Source organism: Vicugna pacos, chromosome 8, assembly GCF_048564905.1.
Source record: "Vicugna pacos chromosome 8, VicPac4, whole genome shotgun sequence".
NCBI classification, from domain to species: domain Eukaryota; kingdom Metazoa; phylum Chordata; class Mammalia; order Artiodactyla; family Camelidae; genus Vicugna; species Vicugna pacos.
Genome location: NC_132994.1, coordinates 32132686 through 32152415, shown reverse-complemented (window position 1 = coordinate 32152415; position 19730 = coordinate 32132686). Strand labels below are relative to the sequence as shown.

General features: G+C 34.0%; 1 protein-coding gene across 1 annotated transcript in view; it reads left to right on the top strand.

Moving 5' to 3' along the window:
- Positions 1–19730, top strand: part of ATG5 (autophagy related 5) — a 103802-nt gene that overhangs the window by 18253 nt on the left and 65819 nt on the right. The window contains exons 4-5 of the mRNA XM_006205619.4: positions 3499–3577; positions 15775–15937. Coding sequence (XP_006205681.1) covers positions 3499–3577; positions 15775–15937 — 242 coding nt within the window. The remainder of the gene's footprint in view (positions 1–3498; positions 3578–15774; positions 15938–19730) is intronic.

The following is a 19730-nucleotide window of genomic DNA, read 5'->3' as shown; positions in this document are numbered from 1 at the left end:
AACATTTGCATAGAGTCACATATGATCTCTATGCTTTGACAATAGATAAGATAAATTGTTATTTTACTCCTAAATTTTTCTGACTTAGTTCTATTTTTTAAAGATTGTTACAGGATAATTATTAGCTATTGTATCATTTAGAATGTTTCTACGTTAATACTTCATGTGTATTTAAATTTAAATATAAGTTTTAGAGATTAATTTCCATCCTAATCCTAGTATATCAGGAAAAAGAGTCATCATTTACTATCTGAGACAAATAAACTTAAAATTTTGATTGTGTATATACACATACATATTTAAGTCACTTTATAAACAATTTAGAGAAGAATAAAGAAATGGTATATAACCACTTTGTTAGAAGTTTTAGTAAGAATTTAAATACAGAAATTCACATTTTCACTGCATGTTTTCTGGGTTTTGAAGGTATATATACCTGAAATGGGCAGTGTCCTCAATGTAAATTACTGCTCATTAGTTGTCAAACAATCAGAAAGACCTCTGAGAGGTTCTAACTTATTACTTCCGGCTCTTCTTATGCTTAACAGTAATGCTTTAAGAAATTTTAAAAACCTTTGACAGATCGTGATTTTTGTTGTAAAATTTTTTTTTACATGAGTAAACATCAGTTAGAATGATCAGTCCAATTCTTTTTAATTTCTGCATCCCTAATTCCTTCCAGTCATGTTTCTGTGCAAATCTACCTTTAACATTTGCCTACTTACTGTCAAGTAAATGCAGGGCACAAATGGCACTGAAGATGAAAGAATACTGTTACACTTCCTTTTAGCAAAATGGAATAGTCTAGGTTCTAGTCATAAAACATGGTATGACATAATCCTTTCTGTTAAGTGACTCTGAATAAGAGTGCTATATGTCTTTAGAAATACATTGTTTATTTACGAGTTCTTGAGTTTTAGAAAATTTACCTAGGATGTTATCACCTGAAGACTCATAGTCTGTGATTTCACTTAAATGATCAATCTACCATTATCATTAAAGTCTAAAGTACTGCTTTCTGTCTCTCTGCAAAAATCTTCTGATTTATCTAATTGTATAACATCTTCCTCTGTCATCTTCCTCCTCTTTCCCACAATAGTGGGAAAATAAGACACTCTGAATTTTTAACTGTGTTAAGAAGATAGCTAAAAAGACTCCAAAGCTGGGGTCTGCATCCTTATTTTATGCTTTATTGAAATGTGATGTAATACTTTAGGTGACACAGTAAGAAAATGGAAAAAGAATGCATTATTTTATCACCCTTCTAGGCATGCCATTATTCTTTCAAATTCGTACTATTTTAATCTTTTTTTCTTAGTTGGGAATAATTGATAAGTAATAATGAAATAATTTCTAGAATGATGAAATAGCAAAATGTTAAAAAGATAGAAAAATAAGATCACTAAGATCCCATAATATATCTTAGGTTTATAAAAGGGTCCAGTGAATCCATATGGCAATTACTAGGTTATTCTATTTAGTTTTATTATTTTTGTTTTTTAAAAGTGGCTTTTGGAAGACCTTTAAGAAAGAATAAAAGTTATGAAATACTAATTTTAAAATAGTTAGAGATGCTCAGAAAAGAAATTCAGAACCTAAAATTGGGTCCATTGAATCTTTACGGTATACCGAGGGTTAACTGTACTGCAGATCTTTGATTTATGTATTCAACAACTATTTATTATCTACTTTGTTCAAGATTTTGTGTAAATTTTTAAAAAATACTGAGTAAAAAAATGATTATGAGTCTTACGTTTAATTTGTTTTCCCACTCAAATACTTACTATTTTAAAAATTGTATTGGATTTTATGTGATAGTATAAATTGCTTTAAGATAATATTTGATTTAACTTTAGAATTTGCATAGAGTTCCATTTGTGAATGGCAGAGAATGTGTACAGCACTGGATTGCTAGTTATTTTAAGGGTCACTGATGTATCCAGGAGGGTCAGCTATATAATTTGCTTAAGGGATTCTATAATTGTATCTACATAGAATTTGGAAAGCTCTGTTAGTTTAAGTACCCACATTCATTTTTAATCTAGTTGCTGATACCTAAGAGGGACATTCTAAAAAAAACAATGAAGACTAAACAAGGTCTGTTGTGTAAAAGTGTAAGGCATTAGGTAGAGTTCGAAGAGAAGGACCAGAATTGGATAGAATCTATAACTGTGTCTAGTACAGTGTTTTTTATTTATTTATTTGTTTGTTTTAACTGAGGCTAGAATTTTTCTTAGTTTCAGAATTTCCTAAAGGAAACATTCTATAATGTAGTTAATCCAAAATTTCTTTCATATTTATTTCTAATTATGAAAGATTTGTGTTAGATGCTGACTTTTTGAATAGAGAGAATTTTGAGAGTTTAATTAAGAGATGAAACACATACATAACTAAAACCACCCACTGATTTATTTTGCTAGTAGGGCATTATCCTACATTCATTCTAAATAAGTATATGATCTCTAGTGACTGATGACTTTTCCACAATTATGTAAAAATAAGCAAACATAAATAGCATTAGCTTATATTTGAATCTTGGTCAGGTAATGTTTTTGGATCGCTCATTTTGAGGGAAATTAGATGTATGTTCAGATTTTTCAGTTGTTAAATCTACAAGTAATTCACCAATGCATTATACGGGAAAGAATGGGACTATACGGAACACCAAGCTATCCTCTTTGTGTCTTCTTGTCTTTGTTGGGAGTATCATTTAATTCTGATTAACTAATTAAGCTACTTCAGATTCTTTAAAAAGATGAAAAAATAACTTGTCCATTGAAATTTATAAGGTTTGTATTATTAACTTTTGTTTATTACTGAATAATTTGCTTTATTGTGAGCAGTGGTTATATTAGGAAATATTCTCTTATTAGGAAGTTCCAAATTTATTATTAAAAAAAAAACTTTAGAATTATGTTGTAGAAGAATACTCAGTGATTTGGTGAAATGTTGACATATTGTTATATGAAAAAAACAGGTTATAGCAGTTTGTAAAGAATAAACCTCATTTGTATTTAGATATGTTTGTGTAAATGAAACACTGGGAATTTATATGCTATAATGTTAATAGTAATAACTAGAATAGGCAATTGCATGCTTTTTTAGGTGCTCTTCTCAGTTCTTAAAATTTTCTAAAATTTTAAGTTGTTTTATAAATTGAAAAAATATATTTAAGCAAACTTTAAAAAACTGGTCGCCCACTTTGAATACTGGAATGATGAAGTGTTGAAGTAACACTTCTCATGGCCAGTAAAAGATGACTTAGCACAATTTCATTATGCATATTGAGGATTCCCTGGGGAATGAAATTTAGAAGACAGACCACCTGATGCCTGGAAACTATGCCATACTAGCCCAGGCAAGTAACCGTATAAAATGTTTCCTTTCTGTGATTTGTAGTCACAGCCCCCTGATATTTGATGTTAAAATGTGCTGGAAATTTATTTTGAGATTTTAGTTATAACTTTATTTTTTAAAAATATACTCTTTCATTTTTAGGCATTATCCAATTGGTTTGCTATTTGATCTTCTTGCATCAAGTTCAGCTCTTCCTTGGAACATCACAGTACATTTTAAGGTATAGTTTAGCATTTCCCATTTGTCCCACTTGTAGTACTTAGTAAGTAGACTTAGAGTAGAATTTTTTTTAAGTGAAATTGTTTATTGCTTTTCCCATGATGCCGTTTAATTTGCTAAGCTGCCATTAGTATTTATCTATTAAATGCCTTTCAATTTCTTCTTAACTCTTGACAGAACCATTTAAACATTTAATGTATAAATGCTTATTCTTTGTTGGAGCTGGGTATACTATGTTTAAAATTTGTAATATTTTGGAATAGTTATGTTCATTACAAAACACCAAATAGGAAGAACAAAGTCCTGAGTACTTACGGACATGGGGGTGGGAAAGGAGGCGACCTAATTAACACTGAATAACTCTAAGGATATTTTAATCGAATTGAAAGAATGGTTAGGAGACAGAAGTCCAAAGACTTGATCTAAGTCTGTTTTGAGGAATATTAATTCCTGTAGCTTTTAAGAGAATAAGCTAGATTTATTGTAACCTATTTCTGTCTCAGTATTTTATAAAGTGTTCGTTGCTTTTCTCCCTAACCACCCTGATTCTCCATCCCCCACCCCACAGGCAGTTCACAAATACCAGTGAAGAATTGAACTACCTCTATTAGTTGATCACTAGGCAGTGATTCTCAAATGGTGAGATAGAGTGGGAGGGAAACGTGTTAAAAGTTTGAAAAGTCATTTAGGTGTCTGATTTGCTTTCCTGTAAGGGACACTCACCCTAAGTCACTGCCCAGTAATGGTAGTTTACCCATTCTTCCTAAGATGCTTTCCTTCCTGTTTTACTGAAATAGAATTTGTGGGTCCTAGGCATTTATTTCCCTATTATTTGCACTTAACAGACTTTGCACAGCACCATGTTACCATAGATTTTTAGTTACCATGGATCCACACACAGTGAGGTTTTGATATGCATGCGTTTCAGTTACCATGAAAAGCAAGGACTACCTGTATATATAATTTAAGTTCATAATGGTATGAATGTAAACTATTCCAAGCATAAGTGTAGAGGTTCCATAATGCCTAATAAGTCTCTCCCATTATGTTGAAAAATAATTCCAATAATTAGATTGGAGGGATGCACTCTAAAAAACTTCGAAATTTAAAAACTATAAAATGTATCATAGGTACCTATTTATTTATTCATTCAACAAATAACAGAGAGCCTGCTGTTTGCCAGCCAGGCACTGTTCTAGGAGCCTGGGATACGTGAGTGAATGACACAGAAGACACTCAGACACTATGGCACCTAGCTGGCACTACATGCTAAGCCCTCTGTAATTATTGATTGAATGAGTTGATCAATTGTAATAATGATAGGAAGTGCTTTGAATTCTTATGATTAGCATAGTGTTACGATTTTCAAAGTGGTCTATGGACCCAGGCCCATGGGCGTTCCTGAAACCCTCTCACAGGATCCATAAAGTAAATCTATTCCCTAATAATATTAAGGTGCTATTTAACATTTCTGCTGTGTTTACATTTGTACTGATCTGCAAAAGCAATGATAGGTAAAACTGTTGGTACCTTAGTACAAGGCAAGGCCATGCATCAGCCTGTACTAGTGGTCATTGTATTCTTCACCACAATACGCTTAGACTGTTCTGGGTGAAGCAGTACAAATTATTAATTACTATTAATTTTGACTTATGGTCTTGTCTTTTTAATCTGCCATTGATGAAATGGAAAGTACACTTACATAAAGCACCTTTGCTGTGTGCCAAATATGATGGTTGTCTTAAGGAAAAGCACTTGTGCCCTTGTTTTTGTTGTAAGCTAAATAGCAAGCCACTTTTTTCATAGAACACCATTTTTTATTGGAAAGAGTGACAGATAAACTGTGGTTTATTCAGATGGGCATTTGTCAGACAACTTCTTGAAAATAAAGTGAACCTCTCACTGCAAAGAAAACAACTGACAGTATTTGTTGCTAACGATAAGATTTGAATTTTTAAGTGAAAATTAGAATTTTGGATCACATGTATCTGCCATTATGAGCTTGAGCGCTTTATTATTGTTAAAGAATTTTCTGTTGAAATAGGTAGTCATTTTAACAAATCTGATTTTTAATAGATTTTATGTAATCACATGTGAAAACGGTTGGAGAAGAGCTACCTTAACTCAGTAAACAAGTATTTTCCAAATGACCAATACATGATGTTGCAAAATCATGCTTGTGTAAAAGATCTGTTCAAAGTGTGAGGTTAGCTTCAGGGATTTTAATGTACCAGAGGTCAAAATGTTTATTGATGTAGTTTCAAATTCCACATTAATTTTGTAGTAAGTTATACTTATTGAATTTGATGTAATATCAAAAAAGAATATCCACAAATCTGAAAAGGCTATTAAACTACTTTTTCCATCTACATATTTTTCTAAGTCTGTATATGTGTGTAGGTTAACAAGAATAACTGCATAATATTAGATAGGGAAGCAAATAAAATAATCCATCTATTTTGTATTAAGCCAGACATTAAAGATATTTACAAAACTGTGTAACAGTGCCAGTCCTCCCCCTAAAGTTTTGTTGTTGTTCCTGGAAAAGATAGTTATTTTTCATGAAAATAACAGTTTTTATGTTAACATGTAATGGGTTTAGTCTTGTTATTTTTAAATGAATTGCTCTTTGGGCTCCTTAGTAGGTCATAAATTTTCTTCCCAGATGGAACATTTACTAGAGGAAATGAAATAGAAAGCAGAGTTTTAGAGCTATCAGGAAATTGTAGAGGATGTTTCAAATTTGCTCAAACTACCAATGTGTTTCTATCAGCTGCTCTTACTCTTTCTGACCCTGGCCTGTTTTTGAGGAAAAAATTATTTCCCAGATTTCTTTCTGTGTACTAAGTTCCCTTTATTTGGAGTTATAAGACCTAGTTTACCTTAAAGGTTGTCCTCAGGTATTTAACTGATAGCTTGTATAGATTGATGTGGGCCCACACCCGATTGTGTTGCCTTATGGCGTTTGATTGATTGTAATGAAACTGAGTAAGCATTAAATTTGCAGATAGAGGAGTAGTGCTTTTAGACTGAGGAAGCATTTTTTTTTTTGTTTCTAGAGAATAATTTCTCATCAACAGATTAAATTTGATTAACAGCTTTCTGTCAGTTGAAGCATCAGTCTGTATCTTATCTTTTATGATTTTGTATCATGTATAGTGATGTCTGTGCTTTAACCAGACTGCTTGGGATTTATTTCTTTTATAGTTGCTTTCAAGATATTAATTGATTTTAATTATATTTTGTGCAGTACTAAAGTCTCCAAGTGACTGCCCCATCTACAAACTGGGTCAGTTTGTAGTTCAGACTGAATTCTTGGGGAGGAAACTTGTTAAAAATTTTTCAAAAGGACATTTTCTCTAATTTTTCACTGACTTGGATGCTTCTTTTTTTCCATGTGGGCAATTTACTCGGGAATGTGATCTCAGGGAGCAACAGTGAAGCACAAGGAAGTGAACAGGGAAGGAAGGATGTGCTTTTTTTTTTAAATTGAAATATAGTCAGTTTACAACATTGTGTCAATTTCTGGTGTACAGCATAATATTTCAGTCATACATACATACATATATTCCTTTTCATATTCTTTTTTATTATAGGTTACTGTAAGATATTGAATATAGTTCTCTGTGCTATACAGTATCAACTTACTGTTTATCTATTTTATATATAGTAGTTAATTATCTACACATCTCAAACTCCCAGTTTATCCTTTCCCACCCCCTTTCCACCAGGTAACCATAAGCTTGTTTTGTATATCTGTGAATCTGTTTCTGTTTTGTAAATAACTTCATTTGTGTCTTTTTTATAGATTGCACATATGATGCTCATTATTTGAATAGATTTGTAATGTTTATAGTAAGTGAATTTTATTTCTAGAGCAGTGCTTTTCAAAATTTATTGTACATACAAATCACCTGTGTGTCTTGTTAAAGTGCAGATTTTGGTTCTGAATCTATAAGTTTGGGTTGAGAGCAGAGGTTCTGCATTTTTAACAAGTTCACAGGTAATGCATTGCTGTTGATCCACGAGACCACATGTTGAACAATGAGAGTTTGGAGAACAATGCAGATTTAAAAGTTAGTAGTGTGTATGAAACCAAAAGTTTATAATGATTCAGAAAATTAATGTTTTCGTAGGAATTGTTATATTATTTTTTGAATTCTGAAAGAGAAATATTATGTAATTGTAAAGTGTTAGCTGCTTTAAAACATGTAGATCTAGATACTTACTTTGCTTTCTCTGTTTGCCAAAGCACAAGTGAAAATGGTATCTTTTTCAGGGTTTTCTGTTAGCTTCAAGGACATTTTTGATTCCTAAACTTGATTAACCTACTGAGAAAATTATCTTACTTATCTTTTCTCAATTTTTTATTTTGAAAAATTCAAACTTTTACTGGGAAAGCTGAGAGTTGAGCACTCACTTACCTTTCACCTGAATTTGCCAGTTGTTAACATTTTGCTACCTTTGTTTTATTTCTCTGTCTCTGTGATTTTTTTCCTTTGATATTTTCATTATTCCTATAGGCATGCTACTTGCAAAGCTGCATGATAATCAAATGGTTACTTACAGTGTGTATACCTTTTCAAAAGGAAAATTAATAGTATGATTCAAAAATTTAGTAACATCTAAATACAGATGAAGATAGTGGGCTCTTTAAAATGCCAAGTTCTAATGCATATCCTTAAAAAAATTAATAGAGTAAACAAAACCAACAATAAGTTAGTGTTTTCTTCCTGTCTTAATAACATGGTGCTGAATTGATGTGTTTTGGTTTTGTTAAGAACAGAAATTTTCATTTTGAATTTTGAGAGTGATTATTAGGGATCCAAACTCAGGTTTGCTAAGCAGAATAGGGTCAGCATTAAGGTAAAGTGCTTCTGTACAAAACACTGCTGACTGTAACCAGACAAAGTTGGGTTTTTGGACCAAGGCACTCATCCTTCCTATGGTGCTTGAGAAGGCACTACCACTGTTCCTAATTGTTTTCCAACCCTTTGATTGCCATCAGTGGGCAATCAATGTGTTAAGAATACTTGTAAGACTGACAACACCCCATTAATATAGGATAGTAAGAAATATTATGAACAACTTTATGCCAACAAATTTGACAAGTGGACAAATTCAGTGGAGATATAATTTACCAAAACTGACAAGAGAAGAACTAGCAGCTATGAATTACTCCTTAATATATAAAGAAGTTGGATTTGTGGTTTTAAAAAATTCTCACAATGTAAAATTCATTGCCTAGTTTTGTTGGTGAATTCTATCAAGTATTTAAGAAATGAATAATTAGACTTTAGACTTTTTTCATGAGTGCCATTAAGAAATATTAGAAGGGGCTGCTCTGATAAATTGGACTTTGTTGAGGGAGAGAAACCTGTTGTACAGAGCATGAAGGAGGGATCCAAAAGCTAGCAGGTGAAGAAGGGGCCCAATGCCAAGTTTGGGGAGGAGGATATAGCTCAGTGGTAGACAGCATGCTTAGCATGCAGGAGGTCCTGGGTTCAATCCTCAGTTCCTCCATTAAACAAATCAATAAAGTAAAAATAAATAAACCTAAAAACAAACAAACAAAAAAACCAACAACCAGAAGTTTGGTTTTGGTGGGAAGAAGAAAGGCTCCAAGTAGAACACTCGTGAGAACTATGATGATGTATCTGGCTTCCCAACCAAGACAACTCATGGCAGGGGCCTCAGGAGGCTTAGAAAGAAAGGATCAAATAAGAGATCTGGAAAACAGATGAGAGAAAATGAAGAACAGGACATGCTAGATAAGCAGCACCTTTGTATACGGAGACCAAGGAAAAGGGATGAAGACTTGAGATTTCACATACGATTGGATCCCTGCTGTTGGTTTCTTTTTGTAAAAACAATAAACTAAAGAAAATTTAAAAAAAAAAATAGAAGGGGAAGGAATATTCTATTCCCCAATTGGTTTTACAGGCAAAAATAACTGTGGTCCCAAGACCTATAAAAGATACTAAAAGAAAAGTGTAGGCCAATATTTCTCATGAACTTAGGTGTGGAGACTCTCAAGAAAATGTAAGCAAATCGAATTCAGCAACATATAAAAAGGACAATACACTGTGACTGTGTTGATACCGTACCTCAAATAGAAGGGTGGCTCAACTTTCAAATATCAGTGAATTGATATCATTTAGCACATTAACAGGAAAAAGTAGAAAAATCATATGAATAGATACAAAAAAATCTTTTGACAAATTTCAGTGCCCATTTTCACACTCACTAGAATGACTAAAATTAAAAATACTGACAGTACCAAGTTTGAGGACACAGAGTAACCAGAACTCTCTTACATCGCTGGAGGGAATGTAAAATTGTATGTTCATCTTGGAGAACATTTTTTAAATAAAGTTAAACATAAATTTACTCTATGGCCCAACATTTCTGTTTCAAGGTATATACTGAAGAAAAATGAAAACATGGTCTTAGAAGACTTGTAAACTAATGTTCATAGCAGCTTTCTTAATAATGGTTGAAATCTGCATACAATCTTAACGTCTACTAACAAGTTTTTGGATTAACCGATGGTGGTATATTCATTCAGTGGTACACTACTCAGCAACAAAAAAGAAACTAACTACTGATACATGCAGTAACAAAAGTGAATCTTAAAAACATGCTAAGCGAAAGCTGCTAGAGTACACAATACCTCATATTGTATGATTCTATTGCTGTGATTATATTACAGGCAGAACTTATCTCTGGTGGTAGAAATCAGATCAGTGATTAGTTGAGGTTCAGAATGAGGGAACTCAATGATTGCAGAGGGTACCAAGGAACTTTTTGGAAGGTGGTGGTGATACTCTATACCTTGTTTGGGCTGACACTTAGGCAGTGTCAAAAATCATCCAACTGTAGGTATAAAATGCCTGCATTTAACTGTATGTGAATCATATTTCAATAAGATTCACTTATTTTAAAAACTTTATTGAGAGGCCTAAGAGCTGAGAACAGTCATGGTCTCTCCTTGCGGAGCTTTAAGAGTACTGTGACATAAGAATATAAATGGTATTAGAGTCAGGTATAAGGACTTTGTGAACATAACCTAGACTTGAGCAGTAAGAGGAACTTCCTGAAGGAAGTGATCAAGACTGAACCTGAATTTTTGAGGAGGATTGTTTTCAGGTCAGCATGTAAGTGGTTGAGAGATAGGCAAGGAGAGAGAATGTTCCAGGCAAAAGAAACAGTTTGTGCAAAGTAACAGAAGTGAGAGAGTATGGCTGAAAGAATGAGCAGATGACAGATATTCAAGATCGTTCGAGCAGAGACTCTATGTGAGAGAGAAGGGAGAGAGAATAGAGTATGTAAAATGGGAGTAAGAGACTATGCCAGAGAGGTTAGCAGGAAATAAGTCATTCAGAATGTTGAAAGCGTTAGAAGTTTGATTTCATTTTAAAGTAGAGCAGAGCAGCTGAGTGAGAAGATTGGTTTGTGTTTTAGAAAGATCACTGTGACTCCAAAGGTGAAAAATGAATTAAATTGGGTAAGATTTTGGGCATGGGACACAGTTTCGAGGTTTTACAGAAATATCAGATAGTTGTTAGGTTTGTTCCAGGAAAGTGGCATTGGAAATGTTGAAAGTGAATGGATTCAGATCTATTTGGGATGTAGATTCAACAGAACTTGATTAAATGTGAGAGATGGGGAGAAGGAGGAGTCAAGGGGGAAATTGTCTACTTTCTGATTTGTTGAGTTTCATATGCAGAATGGACTTATCTACAAGATTAATGGATGAATGGGTCCTAAGTTCATGAGAAGGTTCTTGGCTGGAGACAGAGGTTGAGACTCATTAATCTATACATGGTGTGGACGTAGGTAAGCTTCCTCAGGGTGAGTATATGGAATGAAAAAAGTGAAGAGATCCTAGGCCAGAAACTTGAAAAATACCAACATTTAAGGAATGGCCCCAATATAGGCTCTTGCAAATGAGAATGAAAGGTAAGAGGGAAAAGAGAAGTGTGATAACACAGACTTGAGGATGACTCCTTCAGGGAGGGTAGTCACAGGTGTTAGATGTTCAGTGAGGGCTTAAAACAACAAAAGACTAAAAGGTATCATTGTTGACCTTGAAGAGAGCAGTCTTGGCATAGTGGTGAGAATAGCAGATAGGTTACATGGATGATATGTAAAAGCTGAATGTCAGCTTGATGGGTTTAAAGGTTGGCTCTGAAGGGGCGAAGAGCAAGAGGGAAGCTGAATTTGAGAGAAAGGTTTTTTCTTTTTGCTTTGGGTGATGATTTTACTTTTTATGAAAAACTAATGGGAAGTGATATTAGAGGGAAACTGTTATTAAGTATTTCAGGAAGAGAAGGGAATAATTAATTGAACTGGATTTCAAAGATCAAAAAATTGAGATCTGGTAAACAGGGTGGGAGATATCCCTTAGATAGTACCAGGAGGGAAAGAGACGATTGGTTGCAGGAAAGTTTGCAGATTGGATCTTGGTAAAATGAGAAGATTTAAGAAAATCAAGAAAGTTTAACAAATTTTACTGCTGACTTTAGCATTGATTAATTTCTAATTTCTTTTATATTTTTCTCTCAGTCTGAAAAATAATACTTTGGAAGAAATATTTGAAAAATCCCTTCCCTTTCTGTCTTCACATGCACACAAACTAGAGTAATTTTGGAAATGACATTATAAGATTTTATAAAAGTATGCCTTATTTAAACTATAGCCTCATATTTTCCCTGTCAGAATGCTGAGTCTACTATTAGAAATGACTCAACAATAAAATAAAATCACATTGCTATGTATGTTAGTCTACTTGGACTGCCGTAACAAAATACCACAGACTGAGTGGCTTAAAAAACAGAAATTTATTTTCTTACAGTTCATAAGGCCAGAAAATTCAAGATCAAGTTCCAGCAGAGTTCAGTTTCTGGTGAGGACTCTTCCTGGTGTGCAGACAGTTGCCTCTCACTGTCTCCTCACATAGCCTTTCCTCCTTGTGTATGGGGAGAGGGAGTGAAATTTCTGCTGTCTTTTCTCCTAAGGACACTAATCCTATTGGATATGGGGCCTCACCCTTATGACCTCATTTGACCTTAGTTGCTTCCTTAGAGGCCCCATCTCCAACTATAGCCACCTCCAGGGTTAAGACTTCAACATGTGAGTATTGAGGGAGACAAACATTGAGTCTGTAACAGTATGTACTGACATCTTCATATTTTCAATATCATGTTAGATTCTTAATGGATTGTATGGGAAATATTTTTTTGTTTTGCTCCATTGTCATAATAGAACTTGTAATATTAAAAATAGACTGAAAGGCTTTTTTTTTACCTCATGTACTTTGTAAGTAGTTTTAGTTTAGTGTTTCATTGAGTGTTATGTGGTTATCTCTAATATATCTGAACATATTCCAGACTGCCTGGATTAATATCTTAATTAAATGATACAGGTAATAATATCTAAGTCAGTATGACCTTTCAGAAAAAAAGTGGAATTAGATTTAGTTTATCAGGCATTCTGACTTGGAAGATTAATGAAAGCAAATAAATATGGTGTTACTGCCTTTTTTTGCAAGAATTTTTTTGGAATACAAGATTCTGCTTGTAATTTTATTGTGAGACTTTAAAAAAAATTTCCCACCCCATCCCAAGCTGATCATGGAAAGAAGAGCATTTCATAAGTAGGAGCTGGGGGGACTTTGGCTGAGACATCTGTCACTTTATTCATTGCGACAATCAATTCAACTCCTGTGGCTGCCTAAGCAGATAGCTCCTGCTCTCACATTTCCCCTGAGTTCATTTCATTGCAGAGTTCACCTCTCTCCTAGATAGGGCATTGTCTTTTGAAGGCGAGGTATACAAATATTCACTCTCTTGATAGATCACCCCCCTCACCCCCTTTGCTATACAGACTAGTCTTTTGGAATTGTCAGCTGTCAATTTTAGGTGTCAGCATTGGTTAAGTTTAGAAACCTGCAAAGTAGTGGAAGTTTGGGGAAAACAAAACTCCTGCACCTTCTCTGGTTATAAGAGCCATTGAAGGAATTAGCAGCCTATGCTGTAGCAACACTGAAAAATAGTGTGATTCTTCCCCTCCCCTGATTTCTCAAACCACTGGTTTGAGAGATCTTAACTCCTTTTTTTCCCGTAATAGCTTGTAGACAATTTTAAGAAATTCTAATAGTACTTAAGTTTAAACAGATCATAAATCAAACTATGTGAAAATAATATAATCTTTGGAATGTGAACTTTTATATTTTCTGGCACTCATTCATAACCAAAGTGGTTAATCAGCATCATAAAGAATTGTACAGTATCTGAAAAAGCCCTTCTGATTTTATAGATGAAGTATAACAAAGTTAATATTTTCTTAAATAGAAATAACTATCATAATACTAATACATCTGAATATCATAGAATTGATGTGATGCACACTTAATTCTTTGTCCTGGTCAGGAAGCCAAGGCAAGTACCCTCAGTCTAGCGGAATCAAAGCAGATGCAGATACTGTTGTGAAGTTGATTAAGGCAGGGACCGTCTCTCTGCTGCCCATATCCTCTCTCAGCTTTTAGTTTTGCCTATCTCTCATATTTTCCTTTTGCTTTTTCATTTTTATGAAATTTTATATTTTCTCCTATTGTTTGCCTTTGTGTGCCTGTGCTGAAAGCACCCATTCTAATTCTTAATGGACTTCAAGTTCAAGAGCACCATGAATCTGGGATCCCTTTGTACCTTGAGAGACAATTTGATTGTCTCAGCTGTCTCCTCCTACTCTAGGCAGCTGTGACCAGGGGGTAGTTACATAGTGGCTCCCCTTTCACACAGCAGAAACTGTGAGGCCAGGCTCTCTGAGAATGAAAGGACGTATGACTGATTATTTGCATTTAAAAAGTATGCTTTGGGAAATAGCCGTAGGTAGTAAAGTGCCTTTTCCTTTGGAGGAGGGCATGTACCATAAATTTGCTTGTCATTCAGGATTACATGACTTGGATAATTGAATGTTGTCTATTAATACAGTAACATGAGTAGGCTATACCTAATTGCTACTTTCTACCATTATTATTTGACCCAGTTTTTATTGGAGGACTTATAAAACAATGTCTTTTTTTGTAAGATAATTTTGATATATAAGATTATATATATATAAGATTTTTTTGTAAGATAATGTTTGAATATAATTATTAAGTAACATATTTAGGTCTGGGGGAGGAAGTGGTGGTTAAGAGCTGGGACTCCTGAGTCAGACTAATCCTAGCTCTACCACTTGTAAGCTGTATGATTCAGTCCACTCCCTGAGCTTTATTTATTTATTTTTTAATCAAAAATTAGCAATAACTATAGTGTTTACCTCAAGGATTGTTACGAAGATTAAATTACATGATCCATATTAAAAGTCTTAGTACAATGTCTGTCACATACTAAGTGTTCAATTAGAGTTAGCTATTATTGTTAGTATCTTTCTTTTTTCAGTGAAAAGTGTGTTAGTCATCTGATTTACATAACTGCTTATTTGTCCAGTGATCGTCACCTCAACTGCCTAAAAGACTGAGTGAAGGTATAGGATGTAAATTTAGCTATTTGACCTTAAATTTTAACAGTTTTGTTAAGCTCTAAGTGTACTACAGCAGACTATACATGTTAAAAGTGTACACTTTGATAAGTTTATACCACAGTTTATGTATTTGTTTACCTGTTGACATTTAAGTTTCCTGTTATTTTACTGTTACAAATAAAGCTGCTGTAAACATTCATGTACAAGTCTTTGTGGACATAATGCTTTTATTTCTCTTAAGTAAATGCCTAGTTGTAGAATGACAGAATCAGATGGTAGGTGTACGTTTACTTTTTAAAAGAAACTATCAAACTCTTTTCCAGAGTGGTTGTACCATTTTACATTTCCACCCACATTCTTGTCAACACTAGGTATAGTCAGTCAAAAAGCTGTTTTAAAAATTATTGCTCTTTCATATCTTTTTTCATGTTGTTATAAATACATGCCGTATTACATAAGGATTATTTGTGAAAAATACAAAATATGGCAGGCAGCTTAAGATTTTAAAGTTAATTTAAAAAGTGCTTGGAATTGTACTGAAATCTTTATTGCGAAAGCAATAGATGGTTTGCTTAAAATATTGGAAAATTGGGGGACAACGGTTCTTTAAGAAGCTAGTTTTGTAATGTGTGTACCTATTTTATATGTATATGTTTTTTTCTTTGATAGAGTTTTCCAGAAAAGGACCTTCTGCACTGTCCATCTAAGGATGTAATTGAAGCTCATTTTATGTCCTGCGTGAAAGAAGCTGATGCTTTAAAGCACAAAAGTCAAGTAATCAATGAAATGCAGAAAAAAGATCATAAGCAACTCTGGATGGGTTTACAAAATGGTAAATATAGCAGCATTTAATTTCTTGATACCACTTTATGAAGTATGAAGTATGAACTGTAATCCTGTGAGTGATTGGTACATCTTAGGATTGATGGTACAAGGTTAAATTCCAGCCTCTTTGCACGGAATTTCACAGAGAAGCTACTTTGGTCATCCCTTACATTGTACCCTTCCAGCTTCCCTTTCTTCCTGGATTCTCTAGCATTAAACTGATTGCCATGCCCATAACATAAGACAGTATAAATTTCCTGTATTTAGCTTCTGGAAAAAGTGCCCTTACTCGTAGTCACAATCATTCTGGAATTGCAACTGAATACCCCGTGTGTGAACCAAAATATCTCTGCTTGCGTAGGGCACGAACTCCAATCTCTGCTTTCTTAGAACAGTAAGCCTTCCTTTGTGCTCAGATTCTCTCTCTTCTGGCTGGGATTGAGAAAATAAACCCAAGGAAAAAGCTGAGGGAAATCTACAACTTACCTCTGTATTCTCCATCTCCTAGAGATCATAGCTCCTTAATCTTGCCTGCAGTTTGACCTCTAGTACCTTCAGACAGTTCTGCATGCACTTTGTGTGGGTCAACTCTGTATGGATATCAGTTAACATGCTTTAGTTAAATAATGCCAGTTTCCAACAATATGGCTCAAATTTCATTTGCCATGGTATATTAACTGTGAGTAATTATGTAAAGTGCAAACTATTGTTAGCTCTTCAGTCCAGTCATTATGTAACAACAGATAAGTATTGTGATCAGTGGCTAATCATGTCACTTCTTTCAGTGCCTGTCAGTGAATCGTCATTATGTAGCCATTATTTAGTTCACCCACAGACAGCAAAGTATGTAGTTGTGTTGCCTCCTTCTATCCATTCATAAGCCTGCATGACATTTTGTAAAAGTGGATAATCAAAGGAGGGAATCAGCCAAGAAAGATCAAAGTATAACAAAGAAACAAAAAGTGATAATGCTGGAAGTGAAATTTGAATAGAATGTAATGGAATTATAGAAGACCTAGCTAACTGTGGCAGTGTTGACCCTCCCACCATTTGAGAGACTTTAGGTACGCAGCCGCAAGAAAATTTAGTGAAGGCAAACTCTTCCACACAAATGAGGAAAGTGGTTGTGATGAAAAAGTGTGAAGTTATTCCAGAGCAAGTGATGCTGGCAAAAAATACCTCATTAAAGGAGCAGAGATGTTTCATGACATTGAAAGTGCAAATAACATGTTGGAAATTAATCCCATCTTAGAAAGGAGTATGACAATTCACCAAGGTTTAGGAAAGATGCTTGCTTGTAAGTTATATGTCAGGAAAGTAAGCACTGTTCAAACTATGCTTAAGATTTTTACAAAGAGATTAAACACTTTACTTCTCCATGTTTAAAATGTTTTAATTAGTGTACTATTAAATACAGTTTACTAAATTAGTTTTACTTTTTCCATTTTCCTGTACAGTTATAACCATCAGAGACTAAGTTCTGAGTGTTTTGACAATTTTTTAAAAGATCACAGAACAATCATAATTGTTCCCATTAATTATTGAGATCACTTTGCATGTCTTCATCTTGCATGGTCACTTTTCCAGTCCAGCACTATTGTGCAAAGCAAGGACTGCCTGTATTTTGCCCATCTTTAAAATTGTTTTTGGACATGGAGTTAGTACAATATAAGCTGCTCTTACATGGCAACAACTAGAATAAAAGAGAAGGCCTTCCTCTTTCCCCCTAGAGAAACATAATTTAAAAAAATGTGATACAGTTTTGTCTTTTGGATTATATTATTACCATGTCAAAGAGGTGTTTTCAGTTATTTAGCATGTGTTAAACTTTATGCAAAATATAGGGCATTATCTGTGACTTTAGTAGTACAAAAGATACATATTTTATGACAATGTGTCCTATAAATTAAGTTTTCTCATTTCTTTTAGGTTTCTTAGATTTGACCTGAGTTACATGAAGTTGTTCCTTAGTTTCATATTTGTAACTCTGGTATTTCTTAACTAGATTATAAGTTTTGCAAAGGTAGGCAATCAGGCCTTTCACCTCATTTATAGTACTGAGTACACAAATTCTTACTAAGTGATCAAAAGGGTTTAAAACCCCTTAAGAATGTGTACTTTTTTCTTTTCCTTGCTGGCTATTTGAGGATGAAGTGACATTTTAGGAGACTTGTGAATACGAAGATAGCTTAAATGGAAGACAGGAATCTTCTAAAGAGAAAAGGGATCTAAGAACAATTTGACTTCAGAATTTAAATAATTTAGATGGACTTTTAAGTAGATGTTCTTAAAATTTATTGTGAGCATGGTGAGTCAGCTATAGAGAGCTCAGGGATTCAGCAGAGGATTCTAAAAATGATTGAAGTGTTTCAGTTGAGGCATTGGAGGACTGGGTGTGGAGGGTGATTGTTAAGAGCTGTGAAAACAACAAAGACCTGGTTTTTAGTCTCAGCTCTTCTGGTAGCTCCTTAGGGCAAGTCACTCAACCTCTTTTAGCTTCAGTTTCTTTATCTGTAAGACAAGAGACTCTGCTATGTGTTTCTTATAGGTGTCTTTAGAGATTTTAGTGAAACACTAATACAGTTTATGTGAAAGTGTTTGAAAGGAGGTAAAGCTTTCTTGATAAAAAGAATTGTTGAAAAGTCACTTTGAGACTCTAGAATAGGGGTTTGCAAGCTATGGTCATGGGCCAGCCACCTGTTTTTGTTAAAGAAAGATTTGTCAGACCCTGCCATATCCAGACATTTATGTATTATCTGTGGCTACTTTCATGCTGCAACAGCTGAGTTAAATAGTTGTGAAAAAGACCATGTGGCCCACAGCCTAAAATATTTCCTACCTCTGACCCTTTTAGAAAACATTTGCCAGCCTACAGAAGGCTGACTAAACCAATAACTCGTATTTATCCTGCTGTGACCTAAAGCACGACTCACGGTGTCACACATTCAGAACTTGACATAACTTGATGTATCAGACTTGGTATAATAACTGCCTTCATTGCTATTTTTTGGCATAAAACTCCCTTTTTTCCTGTTTTTGTGTTAGCTCACATTCTTCTTGGATATATGACTGTTTTAAAGTTATCTTTATTAAGTTAAATTTTAATTACTTTTCAAATTGAGTTGCATTGAATCTAACTTACAATGGTATATAGTTAAAATGTACTTTACTCCATTTTTATGTTTAGTTATAAGTTATTTGTAGCTGTTATGTTTGGTTTTAATTGGTACTAGTAATGATTGAGTTTACACACTCAGGATCCTGTGTGTGGTATCCTGTGGAGACCTCAGTAGTTTATTTTCTGCTTTTTAAAATTGAAATATTCATTTAGGAAATCTTTAGCTAGGAAAAGGTTGTTTGTAGAAGATATATTTTGGAGTACAATGCTGAATGTTACCTACATTTTGGTAAACTGGTGAAGGGTGGGTATAGTAGTTCTTTCTGTTCCATCTGCCTAGAATAACCTATCCCTCCCTTTTTGTCTATTTAACTCATACTTATGTTTTAATGTTCACCTCTATTGTCACCCTCTAAGTGAAGCCTTCCCTCTGTCATTTTTTTAAGCCAATAAAATATTTATTGAACACCTAACATGTGCCTGACACTGTCCTAGGAGCTAGTGATCATCCAGTGGTGATAGAACAAACGTGGACCCTGTTTTCATGAAGCTTACAGTCAAGTGGTGGCAGAACTATTTGTTTTCATGCTGTTGTGGCTCCTTGTCCATTCATATGCATTTTTGCTTTCATATTTCACACTCTGATATGGTTTATTTATTCTGCTAAAATATGAAATTTCTC